Source organism: Lagopus muta, chromosome 15, assembly GCF_023343835.1.
Source record: "Lagopus muta isolate bLagMut1 chromosome 15, bLagMut1 primary, whole genome shotgun sequence".
Lineage (NCBI taxonomy): Eukaryota > Metazoa > Chordata > Aves > Galliformes > Phasianidae > Lagopus > Lagopus muta.
Genome location: NC_064447.1, coordinates 3,256,043 through 3,270,581, shown reverse-complemented (window position 1 = coordinate 3,270,581; position 14,539 = coordinate 3,256,043). Strand labels below are relative to the sequence as shown.

The 14,539-nt window shown below is 43.8% G+C and overlaps 1 protein-coding gene across 4 annotated transcripts in view; it reads right to left on the bottom strand.

The window, feature by feature from the left end:
* Positions 1 to 14,539, bottom strand: part of NPRL3 (NPR3 like, GATOR1 complex subunit) — a 39,335-nt gene that overhangs the window by 15,955 nt on the left and 8,841 nt on the right. For all 4 annotated transcript variants that reach the window (XR_007379974.1, XM_048961448.1, XM_048961449.1 and 1 more), the window contains 6 exons: positions 14,136 to 14,265; positions 10,680 to 10,754; positions 6,940 to 7,093; positions 6,053 to 6,134; positions 613 to 750; positions 42 to 198 (listed from right to left, as the gene is read on the bottom strand). Coding sequence is in view for 3 of the 4 variants with exons in the window: in XM_048961448.1 (XP_048817405.1) it covers positions 42 to 198; positions 613 to 750; positions 6,053 to 6,134; positions 6,940 to 7,093; positions 10,680 to 10,754; positions 14,136 to 14,265 (736 nt within the window). In the remaining variant the exon portion in view is untranslated. The remainder of the gene's footprint in view (positions 1 to 41; positions 199 to 612; positions 751 to 6,052; positions 6,135 to 6,939; positions 7,094 to 10,679; positions 10,755 to 14,135; positions 14,266 to 14,539) is intronic.

The window sequence follows — 14,539 nt, the reverse complement described above, 5'->3', positions numbered from 1 at the left end:
GAATTAAAAGAATCTCAACTACTGCTTACAGTTCCCCATACCTGCAGCAATGCCAAGTCAGCATCCTGAGCCAGCTGCTGCAAATTCTTCACAGCAGAGGTAGTTTTAATTACTCTCACCAGGGCAGGAGAGCAGTCCAAGGGGAGCTCATTAAGCAATGACTTCTCATCATTTAGAAGCAATAAGGCATGGTAAGGCCTGCAGAAAAAGAAGGGAATACATTTGTAGAGTAAACTGCAACTTTTCCTGAAGGTGTAGTTATTCCCAGATTGGGATACCCCGTCAATCTACTGGCAAAATGAACCTCTTAACGTCCTTCTGCTGTAAGCAGATTTAGAGTAAGCCTATTTTTATTTTACAAGATAAGATGTTCCCCATTAAGAGGGGAGAGAGAGCCATATAACTGGATTTAATGCAGGCTGAACTTACTGAAATATAGAATGAAATAGAAGAGAAAAAAAAGCAGGAGCTGGTTACTTTTGCAGATACAAAGCTGTAAACACAGAGAGCAAAAAATTAGATATCAAGGGGCCCAGGCTCTCTCTCCTATACAGGTAAGATTAGTCCTGAGTCAACAGATTGAAATGGACAGACTGAAGGACTTGCTCTTACCTGATAGATTTCAGGCTTCTCTCAATCGCCTCAGGGGGAATAAAATTTGTTGCAACATAATGGATTTTATGAGGCAGGCAGAAGCTCACTTCCAGCCAGTTGTTGATATGTAACCGGACCACTCCTGTTGTACAGAGGCTACAATAGGAAGAAAAAACCACATACAGCATTTATAGTGTATTGCAAATGAAAATAGTGGTCCAGATTCCCTTCTGCACATGAGTCACATCAGGACAAGAAAGGAGTGAGTGTCCACCCCCAGGCTGGCTGAGGCCAAGCTGGCTTCTAGCTGTGAGGCCTCCCCTGCCTTGTACTCGCAGAGCACTGCGCCCTACGAGGCTTTGGGGCAACCTTCTTCCCACTGATCTGCAGCTGCCCCTGCTGTTAACACTGCAGCAGTATCTCATGGGAGAACAGTTTCTTGAAGGTCTATGTGAGACCCTTACACTAGAACACACACAAACAGGGCTCACTTTGGGTTGTGACACTTTCAGATACTTCAGTGATGAATGGAATTGAGTCAGAAGCATTTCAGAGGAATGGAAACAGGAGTCTCTGAATCTAAGCAAGAAATGAAGCACACCCAGATAGGTACCTACAGCTATTGGAAAATGAGCACAGGTGGGGAAGAGAACAAGTCACTAAGCTAGCAACATCTTACACATCTTTATAATGCTCCCAGCCTGCCAACATGAGAACATGCCTGGGGTCAGCTTTGGTAGAGCACTGAGCAGGGGAGAGGAGGCAAAGCTGAGCATCATTCCTTCTGTGGGGAGTGAGGAACAAACACGAACTTGCAAATCAATCCTAAACAACAGCCAACTTTGTGCTGGAGAGCTGAATTTCTCAGCGTGCCTCCAGGCTGCTGTCCTCCAAGATGTGTATCAGAGCTCAGGGAAAACTGCATGAACTCACACCTCATCCTGAGAAGCAAGGCTAGCCAGCCCAGCACCAGCCCCTAAGGACACACAGCCTGGGGTCAGTCACAAGGAGTGTGCATGTAGGTCTGTCATACATGTAGAACTTAACAGGCCGTGTTCTCAGACAGAAAGGAACATCTGGCTCCTTCCAAACGTCCTCTGGTTTTAGAGTTTGTTGTAAAAGATGTTTGTTTTTTCTCTAAACAAGACAATATTTTGAAGTTTGCACTCTGAAAATTCCCGACTAAATTTGAAGCAAAATTGTGTTGAGATTAGCAATAGGACTTCTGTGTCAAGAAAACATGAGAATTTCCTCTCTGCACAAAACACTCCAGGAACAGGCAGTGTGAATACATGTCCTGGACACTCCCTATGAGGTGGCTTAAACACTTCTACCTACTGCTCAGCTTCCAGACACAAACTAACACGCTCCTTTTTAACCTCATCTGGTTGTAGATTGAGCTCAAAGAGAGATGGAAGTTCAGCTTTGAAACAAAAGCATCAGCAGCTCATGCTGCTAGCAGAACTGGCCACCAAAGCACACCAGTGTGAGAGCACCAATGTGATCCCATCCTGCCCTTTCATGAGGTAAAACCTCACTGTAGACAATGCTCTGCAAAGCAGTGGCCATGGTTTTGTTCTCAAATCCTGCACTGAACGCTGAGAGGTATTTATTTGTCAAGGTGCAAAAAGAATAAGCCCTGCACATGTCTTCCTCTTCTTAAGAACGCACTGAAGAGATGAGCCTGCTCTCCTGGTGCTGCCATCTCCCACCTGCTCAGAGCTCCGGGCCCTGAGGCAAAGCTTGGGCAAACACTTCCCTTTCTCTTGCATTAAATGCAGCAAGTCCATTAGCGCTGCTTATCCCACCAGATGTACATAGCTGACAGGGAAAGATGGATTATCTTAAATACATGCACAGAAAGGGCAACCTGAAGCAGAATTCACCCATTCACACCAAACACTAGCAAGAGAAAATGTGACAAAAAATCCATGAGTGATTAAGAGAGGACATGAAAGCAAACAGGGCTGTTAAAGTGGGCGACCAAACAGCGACAGCATGAAGCACTTGCAGGGATATTTTCACAGAGAAGTTGAATGTTCAGAAAACAGAAAAAAGTGCAGTTCGCTCCTTTCATCCTCTGGCCCATGTGCACGATTTCAGAAGCTTTAATTATATAATTACCCTCTCCACAGCATAATTTTGTCTGCAGTGCATTATACAACAATAGTTTAAAATTAAAGACAAGGAGAAAAACAGATTTTGAGTTCTGATCTCGAATTTAATTTCATTTTTCCACATTTGCATTCAATCCCAAGCCCTCATTATAGCTTTCTATAATGGTTTCTCCTCCACTCCTCCCCCCTTGAGTGGAAAACAATTTAACTCTAATAATCTGGCTGAGAATAAGCAGTGACCCCCAGCAACAACGGATGGGACTGCACCCGGCCAGTCACAGGCAAGCAGTTACACCACAGTATATGCAAGGATTTGTGAAGCACAAAATACAGTCACAGCAAGCAGACTGGGGTTGAGTCCTGAGAGCTGGGGCTGCTCTGCTGGAGGAGCCTCAGGGGATCCCAGCAGTGCCATAAATACCTGAAGGCTGTTTGCCTCACGTGCATTACTGTACATCTGTCCCTCCTGAACTTCATCTGCTGTTTTATCCAGCAGTTTACCAGCATTCAGCAGTAACAGCGAGCCCTGGGAGATGGCTAATGAGAGCAGGAGGAGCAAAGTTCAGAAAGAAACAGAAAGAACCAGAGCAGCCATGGAGCCCCTTATCAGAGGATGCTGCGGTCATTAAATATTTACTTTGGCTCGCAGGAGAGAGGACTGAATTCGGGAAGTGAGATCAGCTGAAGGCTCTGGAATATACAGAAAGCACCTCCAGAGCTGCCAGCTGCAGGAAGCTGGGAAATATTGGATGCTCCTTTGCCCTATTCTTATGCTCTGCCCAGAAGCCACCGCCCCAAAGTGGGAATCCAAAGTTTCCCAGTATTCTGCATGATTCCAGCCTTCTCTGCACAACTACCAACAGAATATTTCACCTCACATTTATGAATTCCTACAGACACACAGAGTACTTTATGTTTATCCCATTTACATCAGAATTTAATAACACTTCTGCTAGTTGCAGTGAACTCACATCTGAGTTTGTTTTTGCTAGAAGTTGTGACTGTTTGGAGCTCTGAAATGGTTTTACACTTTGGTGTAAAGGATGCACTCACTGTCCTTTGATCAACTAACTGCAGCTCATTCATATCTTACATACATCCATACACATCCCCATATCATAATTTATTATTCCCCTTCTCAAGGTAGGATGGACTAGATCCACTGAGCAGTTCTAATCCCACTAGCTAAAAATGTATGAAGGCACTTTGTGTATTAAGAGCAAAGAAATAAAACAAAAAAAGCCAATCCTCCCTTTTCACTTTTTTTCTGATATAAAGCTAGTAGAAATTTGCTAAAACCAGATGAGCAGTTAGCTATCATCAGCTAACCAACTAAATTATCTGCACCTGTAGATAAACTTAGTGAAAGCAGTCTTTATTCCTTAAAATGAACACTGGCCTGAAAGAGGCTCACACTATACAAGAGGTCACTGGAGGTGCTAGCAATGGCAACTGTTGGTCTGGAGCCATTGCTCCTTGCTCTATTACAGTGCTGGAGTGTGGGAGGAGGAAAATGAAAAAAGATCCCCAAATCAGTTTTCTGAACTGACTGAAGAGAAACATTCTGGTTTTAGCCCTTAAGAGTCAAAAGGTCCCAGGAAGTCATGCTGACTACCTCTAAATTCCCACTTTAATAACACTCGGTTCCTACAGCAGTAGTGCTACAGTCCAGATGACCTGGAATTGCTTGCTGCCTTACAAACTATGGGTGTTTCATTCCAAATGCAAAGGACATGCTGAGTTACAAAAAGATTCACACACTTGTGGTTCTGCATAAACCACCTTACTAAGAGATGTGTTGGATCTTGCCTGAATTACCTCAGCACCATCTACAGGAAAGCAAGGGCTAGGCAGCATTTCTGGAGCAACTGGGGTAATTCAAGTGGCCCTTTGTCTGGAATTCCAAGAACACCATCCAGCAACACTGCTGACTGCTCTTAAACAGAGCTTTGCACTCAAATGCAAAGTCATTTTTTTACTTTTACTAACAGCTTATTTCTTAGGTTTGCTCATGACAATGCTGTGCAAAGCAGAGTCAAAATATGCTGCACATCCTCTCTCTCCCTCCCACACTGCCTACATTAGAGAGATTGCTTTATATTACCTCTGGGAGCCAGCACCAATGCGTGCTTTGCCCTGCTCCTCGTTTTGTGGAAGGGCAGCAGTAATACACCCCACGAGATTGGGCCTGTGTGCTCCTACAGTCACAGCTACGTGCCACAAGATGTCACTGTGTCACTAAAATGTTTGGAAACGAGATAAGGAATTGCCTAGTCACCAGCACACAGCCTGAGAGGAAAAGAACAAAGTAAGAAGTAGGTGAAAAATGTCAGGTAAGAACAACAGGCTACACAAAGAGTGCCCTATGCTAACATTTAGTACAGATGTTGGGAGAGTTGCACTGAAAAATAAACAAACATGCTGAAAGTCAGAGTTCTTGAACACAGTGTAAAAACATCTTACTAAAAGCTTTATTATCATTTAATTATTTAGGTTCTCAGTGTCTTCCCTCTGTATAAGGGAAACTGCATCCCAGGGAAGAGTTGCTCTGAGATCAGTGCTCTCAAGTCAAAGAAGGAACTCAACAGCAGTTTGCCTCAGCCCAGACAAACACCCACATCAAGGGGCACATCTCTCTGCCCACCAAACCCTTCTGTTCTCTGTCCTTATTTCCCCAGGTGCATTTCCTGAATGAAACTGTCTGCTCAGCATGAGGAGTCAGCACTGACATGCTGCTGGAGGAGGACGCTGGAGGAGCTAGGTGCCCAGCTCCTGCTGAAATCCAACCTTTCATCCACACTTCTTTGAAATCCTCGCCAGAGCCTTTAATCCAGTCAAGAAGCAGCATGTTGTACTTTCCATTCTGCTGAAAGTCTCACAGTCTAATCCAAATTCTATGTCTAGACATGCACAGTGTAGACAAATGCAGGCAAGGCAGTATCTGGCACTGCCATCAGTGCTTGATGCAGCGTTTTTCCCTTACCTGTTGGTTTTGAGCACTTCTACAGAGATAAGATATTCATAATTTGACACTTTCCAATTCTACAATTTGTTTGTCATTACATGCCTCTATTCTGAAGAGGAAAATAATTCTTAAAGCTGCAACAGACCACCAACTGTTAAGAAACATAAAATACCCAAAGAGACACCATGGTGATGATTAGGAGAGCAATTCTGCAACCATTTCACCTGACAGCAAGCCTTCACACCATTCTACCTGGTCTGAAAACAGATTTCAGTGAATCAGCAACATGAGGAGATGGATAACTGCCCAAGGAACAGGGCCAGGAGGTTTCAGTGAGAAGCAGTGTGCTACAAGCTACGAAGAAAACGCTACTTACCTGTCATAAGTCTCTTTGAGATCTCTGGCCAGTTTGCACTTGGGCAGGATGTGATGAAAAGGTGACTGTGGCCCTTCTGTAGCTATGGAACATTTCAAAACAAGAAAGCAAATAACTAACTTCAAAGTAGAGAGAATTTCCCCTTCCCCCTCTAGGCACAAACCAGCACCATAGGCACAGAATCCCTACCTTCTTAATTTACACTTCTATTTCAAAGCTTTTATGATAATCCAAGTTAAGTGTCAAGATAATAAAGTGAATTAATGTCAGCTTCTTCTGATGCTCAACTCAGTTAAACACACATATTTGTGAACTTGACAAGCAATGATATTAAATGGTTTTGGTTTTATACATACTAGCTCTAGTTTTCAACACTTGCAGCAAGACGGTGCATCAGACGGGGCAGTCAGTTCACCCTGACTGTGCTTATTATTTTAGTTAATTGCTATAAAGCATGGTCAATAAAAATGCTGTAATACAATCTGTTGGCCGTGTAAACAGGTAAAATTTCTACACAAGATGTCTGGTGACTTGGGACGCAGCATTAGCACGTGCCAGGCTTGCTCTAGGTTGAATGAAGCTGCACCACACGAGTTCTTCCATCTCAGTCTGACAGGCAAATTCAAACATTCAGTGCACACTCTCCAGTGATTGCTCTGAACTCAGATAGCAGAGAAAGCAGCCAAACTACTTCACTTTTAAAGCTGACATCTCTGCACAGGAATTGTGATCTTGGATGAGGCAAAATGCAATCAAAAGCTGTCAGAATGCTAAGGAGCACCAGAACGAGCACGTCCTGATCCCAGCCACAAAAGGCTCCATCAGCACTTTTCTGAGATAGTACTCCTGACAAACATATTCCTGTCCAATCTAAGCTCAGTACTCACTTTCTGACATGGCAGACACTTCATCCTGAATAGCTAAGATGAGTTTGGCCTCCCTGGTCAGGTATTGGCAGCGGCGCTCCTCGTGCTGCAGGACGATGGCGATCCGGCGGGAAAGGTTGTGTAGGCAGTTTATCACTGATGGATCTGCATTGGCCTGCAGGCAACACAGAAACTGGTCGGTCAGTCAGCCACAATCACATTTATGGAACTAAAGTGATGGGTAAGTAATCAGAAGCAATCAAAGTAATCATCTTCAGCAGATACCACAGTCAGCCTTTGGCAACAGGTGGAAAAAAGGAATTTTCTCCGAGAGCAAAAAAGCTGTCAGAGATATCCACAGGTAAGGAAGAGCAGGATGAGGGATTTCTAAGCTTTTCCTTACACAAGAAATTAACGCAGCGCTTGGAGTATGTGACTCAAAGCTGTTTTATTTTTTCCAGTTGTTTCTAGGCCTTTTGCTATCAGAGAAAGCAAAGAACTCAATTGTACACATCTGGGAAGAAAATATCAAGTTGTTTGAAAAGGAGGAACATAGAATCACAGAATGGGTTGGAAAGGGACCTCAAGGATGATCAAGTTTCAATCCCTGCGCCACAGGCAGGTCTGCTAACCTCTAAACCATGTGCTAGAACAGGATGCCCAGGGCCCCACTCAACCTGGCCTGAACACCTCCAGGGCTATCTCCAGGGCCCCTCTGGGCAGCCTGTTCCAGCACTTCACCACTCTCTTGGTGAACAGTTTCCCCCTGACATCCAATCTAAATCTCCCATAGTTTAAAACCCTCCCCCCTTGTCCTAAACATCATGACATCCAGGTCACTGGGAGCGCAGGGACAGCAGTGCCTTCAACACCGTTTATACTGTGACTCTCTTACTCCTCACAAGACAAATGCTAATTTTATTAGAAGCACCAACGCATGATCAACACTTTGATCCGAACCAGAATGAATGTGGGTTTACATTCCAAAGCGTTTCACGAATACGGCTCGTTACAAACACTACATTTGTGCCAGTCCCCTTTGTGCTGGAAAAATCTATCACATAAGGACAGCTGACAAGGGGAGACTTGGTGGCTCTAGTCAGGGAGTGCACAGCACACAGCTGCCTCATGTTTGTTAAGATATTCAGAGGAATTTACAGTTCTAGCAAGTGATAACTTGGCACGTAAACTAGCAAACCATGAGTCAACACTTGTGAATTCTGCTGTTGTTGCTGAGTCACGACACGTTGTAGCCCTGAAGCTTAACACAGCAGGACGGGTGCTGATTATAGCTTCTGGGACTTTGCCTGCTGTCTGCCCGCTGCAGATGGACTCTCCTCTTTATCTCAGAATACCTCCACCCACACTTTGCAGTGCACAAATTTCCACTTGCTTTACACACAGCACTTTCCAAAAACTTGACAGTTCTCTACGAAGTATGAGTGTCTTATTTGGCAAATACCATTCACTGCCGCATTAAACTACATCAGTATCCTCAGTCTGCCAACAAAAAAGCAAGTTTTCCCTAGAATCACTAAACCAGATTCTAAATAAACACCTCACCAAGCCCTGGCAATGCTGTGAGTGAAGCAGCATTGTTTGCAGCACTCCTGCTTCCTCAACGTGCAAAAGTGTCTGCATGTCCAGTTACCTACTTACAATCAAAGCAGGATGCTTTACTAGAAGATCAAGACTTTTGAAGCCAATGTCTGTCAGTGTGTGAAATACAAAATCAGCTTCTATACAAACTTAGCACCTCCTAACCTAACAATATCCCATGGCACAACACTGGGTCCTCAGCAGAACTTGAGGAACAACTTCTTGCTTGATTCAGACTGGCATCACTTGCTGGCATAACTGTCACTTGTGAAGCCTTGTTCTTTCACTGAGGAAAAGCCACTTGGACTGTGGCTATGCATATGTTAGTCACCACTGGAAAGCCAGCGGTAAGAAAAGTACTACAAGTACTTCACAGCCAGGTAATTGGAGGCTTTTAAATCATGACACCATATCCAAAGTCGTGGTCAAGCCAAAATCAACCATCTCTAGAAAGACAGTTATTCCAGCTCTCATTTAAAAAATGTTCCTTTCACATGTATACAAGGCACAAAAATAATATGATGGCTCCACAATGTAATATGTGGGCTGCAAAGAGCCAGAGCTCAGAAATCAAACAATGCGTGAACATAATGAAATTTCTATAGTTTTATGCTATCAAATTAGCCAAGTCAGGATCTCTTGACACGGATCCTAACTTCTTATCAATAGATTAGATCTGAGGAGAAAAAAGGAAAACATAACTTCTCCAGCTTTTTGTTTAGCATTAAAATTCATTTATTCCTCAGATGTTCCTTCACTTCAATCAGAATGCTACAGCCAGCTGCTCCCTGGCATCTTCCTTCTTTTACAGAGATCTCATGCCTAAGAAGTGGCAGCTTCCAAACACCTCCCACTGAACTGTAAAAGAGGCCTGGAGGCAACAGCACAGTGCATCACACAGCATGACTATGGGCACAAAACAGGGTTGTTCTGACATATCATTTCAAGAAAAGCATCAGGGTTATAAAAAGGAACAGCTTTTGTCCAAACACACAAGGACTGCCAAGAAAACTCTTCAGGCATCAAATCAAGAGCACCTTCATCCACAGACCAGTTTTAGGTGAAACTGCAAGACCACTACAGCAGGAACGTGGCCTCACTCAAAGCACTATGAGAAGAAAGAGGGAAAAAGTGGGGGGGGGGGGGGGGACAGGATGCAACTACATAATTTACATCGTTGGACAAAGTCAAGTGCCTAATTTATTATTTCCATAGACTCAGTTGTCTGCTATTCAGGGGGGCACTGAATTAGAATGCTCCACATAATGGAAAAAAAAACCAACTGGCAAAACAGGTTCAAGGATTCAAACCCATTCCTTCTGATCCAGCCCACATAACTCCCAGCCCAAGCGATACACCTTCCCAGAACCCAGAGCACCGCATAGCACATGGAGCTGCCCCCCATCCAGCTCTGAATCCAAGCTAGTAAACCTTTCCAGTAAGGTGTGATGGCTCTAGAGTGCACAGAGCAGATTTCTAATGGCTCTGCACTGAGCAAGCTTCAGCTACCCAAAGCCATGGCAAGGCCGTCACTCACAAGGCTGGCCACAAGTGCCACTGTGTGTGCTGCTGCTCTGATTCTGGAGCAGAATTGGACACCAAGGTCAAAGTTGCACGGAGCCACAAAGGCCCAGCAAAATGCTAGTGCACTACAATGGATCTGGGCTTATTCTGGGCAGAAGGAAAACAGAGAACAGCATCTGGCACACAGCACAGGAAGACACAGGCTGCCTTTCCACACAGCTAGCTTGGACAGGATTCAATGGCACTGTTAGAAAAATCACAGCAGGTCACCATTTCACAAATCACAAATGACAAGACACGAGCAAGATCTGCAACAGAGGTCATATATAATTTGCAAAGTGATATCTTGCAAGCCTCTACCCTATGGCTATTGAAAATAAAACAAAGAAAAAAACAGCTCTACAGTATGTCCTGAAGAGAATAACTGTGCTCGAGCTATATAGAGCACCAGGCTGAAAAAGTTTCCCACTTCTCAGTGTGATGTTCTATACTGTTTATTTTTGTTGTTTGAAGTGAAAATCTTCAAGTGAAATCAGACACCAAATATTTCAAAAGAGACCAGTGGAACATGAGCCTGCTGCACTCTGTTACACAGCTGAGGTGCATCCCACTCCCCAGTGACAAGGGGCAGTCCTTACCCTTAGGGCAAACACGACATTGAAGAGGATCATAGTGGGCATCTCCCTCTTTGGTGAAGGATCTGTTTTGGATACCTGAAAAAGAAGAATTCCATAGGCTTGAGTGCTTTGGAACCAGTAATGAAGGGAGAAATAAGAGAGAGAGAAAGAAAAGAAAAGAAAAGAAAAGAAAAGAAAAGAAAAGAAAAGAAAAGAAAAGAAAAGAAAAGAAAAGAAAAGAAAAGAAAAGAAAAGAAAAGAAAAGAAAAGAAAAGAAAAGAAAAGAAAAGAAAAGAAAAGAAAAGAAAAGAAAAGAAAAGAAAAGGGAAGGGAAGGGAAGGGAAGGGAAGGGAAGGGAAGGGAAGGGAAGGGAAGGGAAGGGAAGGGAAGGGAAGGGAAGGGAAGGGAAGGGAAGGGAAGGGAAGGGAAGGGAAGGGAAGGGAAGGGAAGGGAAGGGAAGGGAAGGGAAGGGAAGGGAAGGGAAGGGAAGGGAAGGGAAGGGAAGGGAAGGGAAGGGAAGGGAAGGGAAGGGAAGGGAAGGGAAGGGAAGGGAAGGGAAGGGAAGGGAAGGGAAGGGAAAGGCTAAATCAGTCAAGTAACAGTTTGCTGAGAGGACAGACAAATTGAATTAGAACATCAGAAATGACTTGCAAAAAATAAAACCATGTTATTTTTTGAAGTGTCACAGTTGTTCTACATTTTCCAAGAAGCTGATAAAGCATTTTGGTCAGAACAATAGGAGTGTGCAGCAGTCTGAGAGGTGTCCTGTATTGCATCTTAGTACCATTAGGGACCTACCCAGCAATATTCCTCAGCACAACTGTCATATACTGTTAGCACAGAAAATTTCTCAGCCCCATCCACATCTATTTCTCTCTTTCTAAAAATCCCCCAAAGCCCCCATTTGGACTGCATCATGATTAAAGCTACTGCTTTCACCCGAACAACTATGCTCTAGAACTGCCCCAATTCCAAATCACCTTGCTGTGTCCATTTGTTCTCAAGCTGCAGGTTCTAGGATGTCTTGTGAACTTCAATAAAGACTTAGAAGCATTTATGTGCAAGGTCTGATTCTTCCTTAAAATCAAAGAAACCACCACAATTAACATCAGCTGGAATTGAGCTAATTTTCACCTCACCTCTTGTGCAAGAAAAAAAGAATCAAATACTAAAATGGAATAGAAAATGGTGAAAGAATTTGAAGAATTCAGAACATCACTACATAAAAGGCAGTCTGACACCTATAATTAAATACTGGTGCTTTTGTAGTTCCTGAATCTCATCTGAGGAAGAATTTGCTGAGCTGTCCTGTGCAGTAACTGACTGTGGTATGAACACCAAAGGAATTCAAACCAGAGACTGTCAGGTTTCTCCAGCCACTGCTTCTGCACCATGGGAAAAGAAAGAAACAATCTAGCGTTGCCAATTGCCAAAGGGTCCCTGATTTATCCCAAGTGAAGCAGCAAAGATGGCTGCCATGTTCAGAACATTCTGGAAACTAGCAAGTGCCTGCTAGGGTGATAAGAACACGCCCAAGAAAAAGATTCTACTAGAAGCAACAAGAAGGTGTTTCCTGCACGCTGTCATGTTGTTTATTTACCCAGATGCAATTTCATTTAGACAAACTGAAAATGAAGAGAAATTTCATGCAATTACGATAAAAGTGGCTACAAAGCAGAGAGAATGTGTAACATGTGGCGAACAACTGCAAATAGGACTTTTCACTTTCATTTAGATTCACCACACCACATTTAGAAAGCTGTGCCTTTCGGACAACACTGGCAAAATAAATGAATCTAGTACTGTGAGAGAGCAGGCCATTGCTGTCAGGGCCCCGAGGGCACCAAAAGGTCTCAGCATCATTGGCCAGCACCGCTTGGGTCCCCACTTCAGCCTATGGCCCAGGAGCCATGCTAAGGCTCAGTCTGGGGCCTTCGATCCCTGTCCAAGGGATTGTCCAAGGATTGGAGCTGTGCTGTGGGTAGCTTGTTTCCTGGATGGCCCCACCAAGTACACTGCAGCCCCGTCCTCCAGCCCTGCCTCCGGCTCCATCTCCCCTTGCTCCTGGCTCCAGGCCCTGGGCCTGGTTCATCTCTCGCCTCCTGTGGGGTTGGTGACAGATCCTGACCACAGCAGTCAGATCCACACCTCTGTGTCCCATCTTGGGGGGGTGCTGCCTGTGTGGGATTGCCCAGACAGCAATGCAAAAGATGCAGAGCATCCCCCTCTTCTCTCCTCCCTTCCTTAGTCCTTTCCTCCATCATTTCACAAAGCCTCATACACACTGAGATGGGAGTTTCTTTGACAATAACACAAGGTAACACCTTGTCTCTCTGTTGCTATTTGCTGTATGTGTCTGAGCTAGAACCATGAATGGCAAAACACGAAATACCTTGCAAACCTGCTTTAGTTCCCAACACCTGACCAACTAGCTTTCTCCCACCAGCACTTTTGGTGCCCTAGGATAAGTGGGCACTGTTGTTCTAAGCACAGACTAGGCTTTCTGAAGTACTTGCACAGCTTGGGGGCACTTGAATTTTGTCTTCCAAAGCATCTTAAACATTTGAGGGTTGAGCCTCGGTGATATTCAGTCACATTTCCTGTAGGCTCACGAATGAGTTTCGGAAGTGGAACACCAGCAGCTTTTGATGCTTGATGCCAGCTTCTTACTTGGATGAAAGCAGTCCTACAGCAATCCGATCCTCTAAATATCAAGCAGCAGTTGCCAACAATCTGTTTGCACCTCTAATTATAGATAGAAAGGATGACAGAATTGGCAAGCAGATCTCTGCCTGAAAAACCAAACAGTTTTGTAAATTTGATGAAAAATGAGATGAAAGCAGTTCAGTGATACAGATTAGTGTTGTATTCAGAAATTACCAGGCCTACTTCATTTTCACGGTCTGTCAGGATGAAAGAATGGGAAAGGGATTATTTTCTATATAGAACCACGCAAATTCTTTACTAGAGTTAAGCAGGGCCTTTTCCATAAGCTGGGTGGCAATTGCTTTCATTCCAATCGGATAAAACACAGGCCACAGATCAAGGTCTCAATACAAACAGCAGCCTAAATTTGTCCATGAAAAAATTTTAGACCTCTTTCTAACATCTGTGAGGGTTTTGTTTTGTTTGGTTGGTTTTTTCTTACTGCCATGCTAATTGGAGGTGCAAAAACCCTACCGTGCAACAACTGGCATCATAAGAAACATGGATTTTGGGGTGGACTGTTTATTACTACTTCTCTTTATCCACACTGCTTTTCTTAAGTAACCAGATGGGCTTTTCTGGGAACCACTGACACAGCTTCCTCAGTGGTTACCTGGAAATACATACAGACAGCTCCAAGCACTGTGAAGAATCAGAAATCAGGAAGAAACAGGATCAAAAGAAAACATATCCATTCTGAATTTTATGTCCCCTAACTAAGATACACAACTGGAAAAAAAAGCATGCCTGCAAGCAGCTCTCTTACCATACCTGCCCAAGGGCATGCTGAAGCAACGTAGGGTGGCCAACAAAGCGAACATTATCAATCTTCAGTTCAAATTTTTTGCCACACATATCTGACTTTGTAGCCAAAATTGTTGCCAGGATGACATCTGAAAACCTTGAAGAGCAGAAAGAGAAGTTACTACAGTTTTCAACAAGCACACCACTGGAATGTTCCTCCAAGCAGATTCATTTAATTCGTGAGTTTTTTTAATATTGTAAATTGTGTCCAAATTACTGTACCTGCAAACCCCAATTATGGAAAATTAAGAATCCCTTAATTATATCTCTCAGATCATCGCAATTATCAAACAGGAAGCATTCAAGACAAAGGCTGCAGGGTCATGCTTATTTAAGTACATGCTCAGCAAAATACATTGAAAAGATTAGAT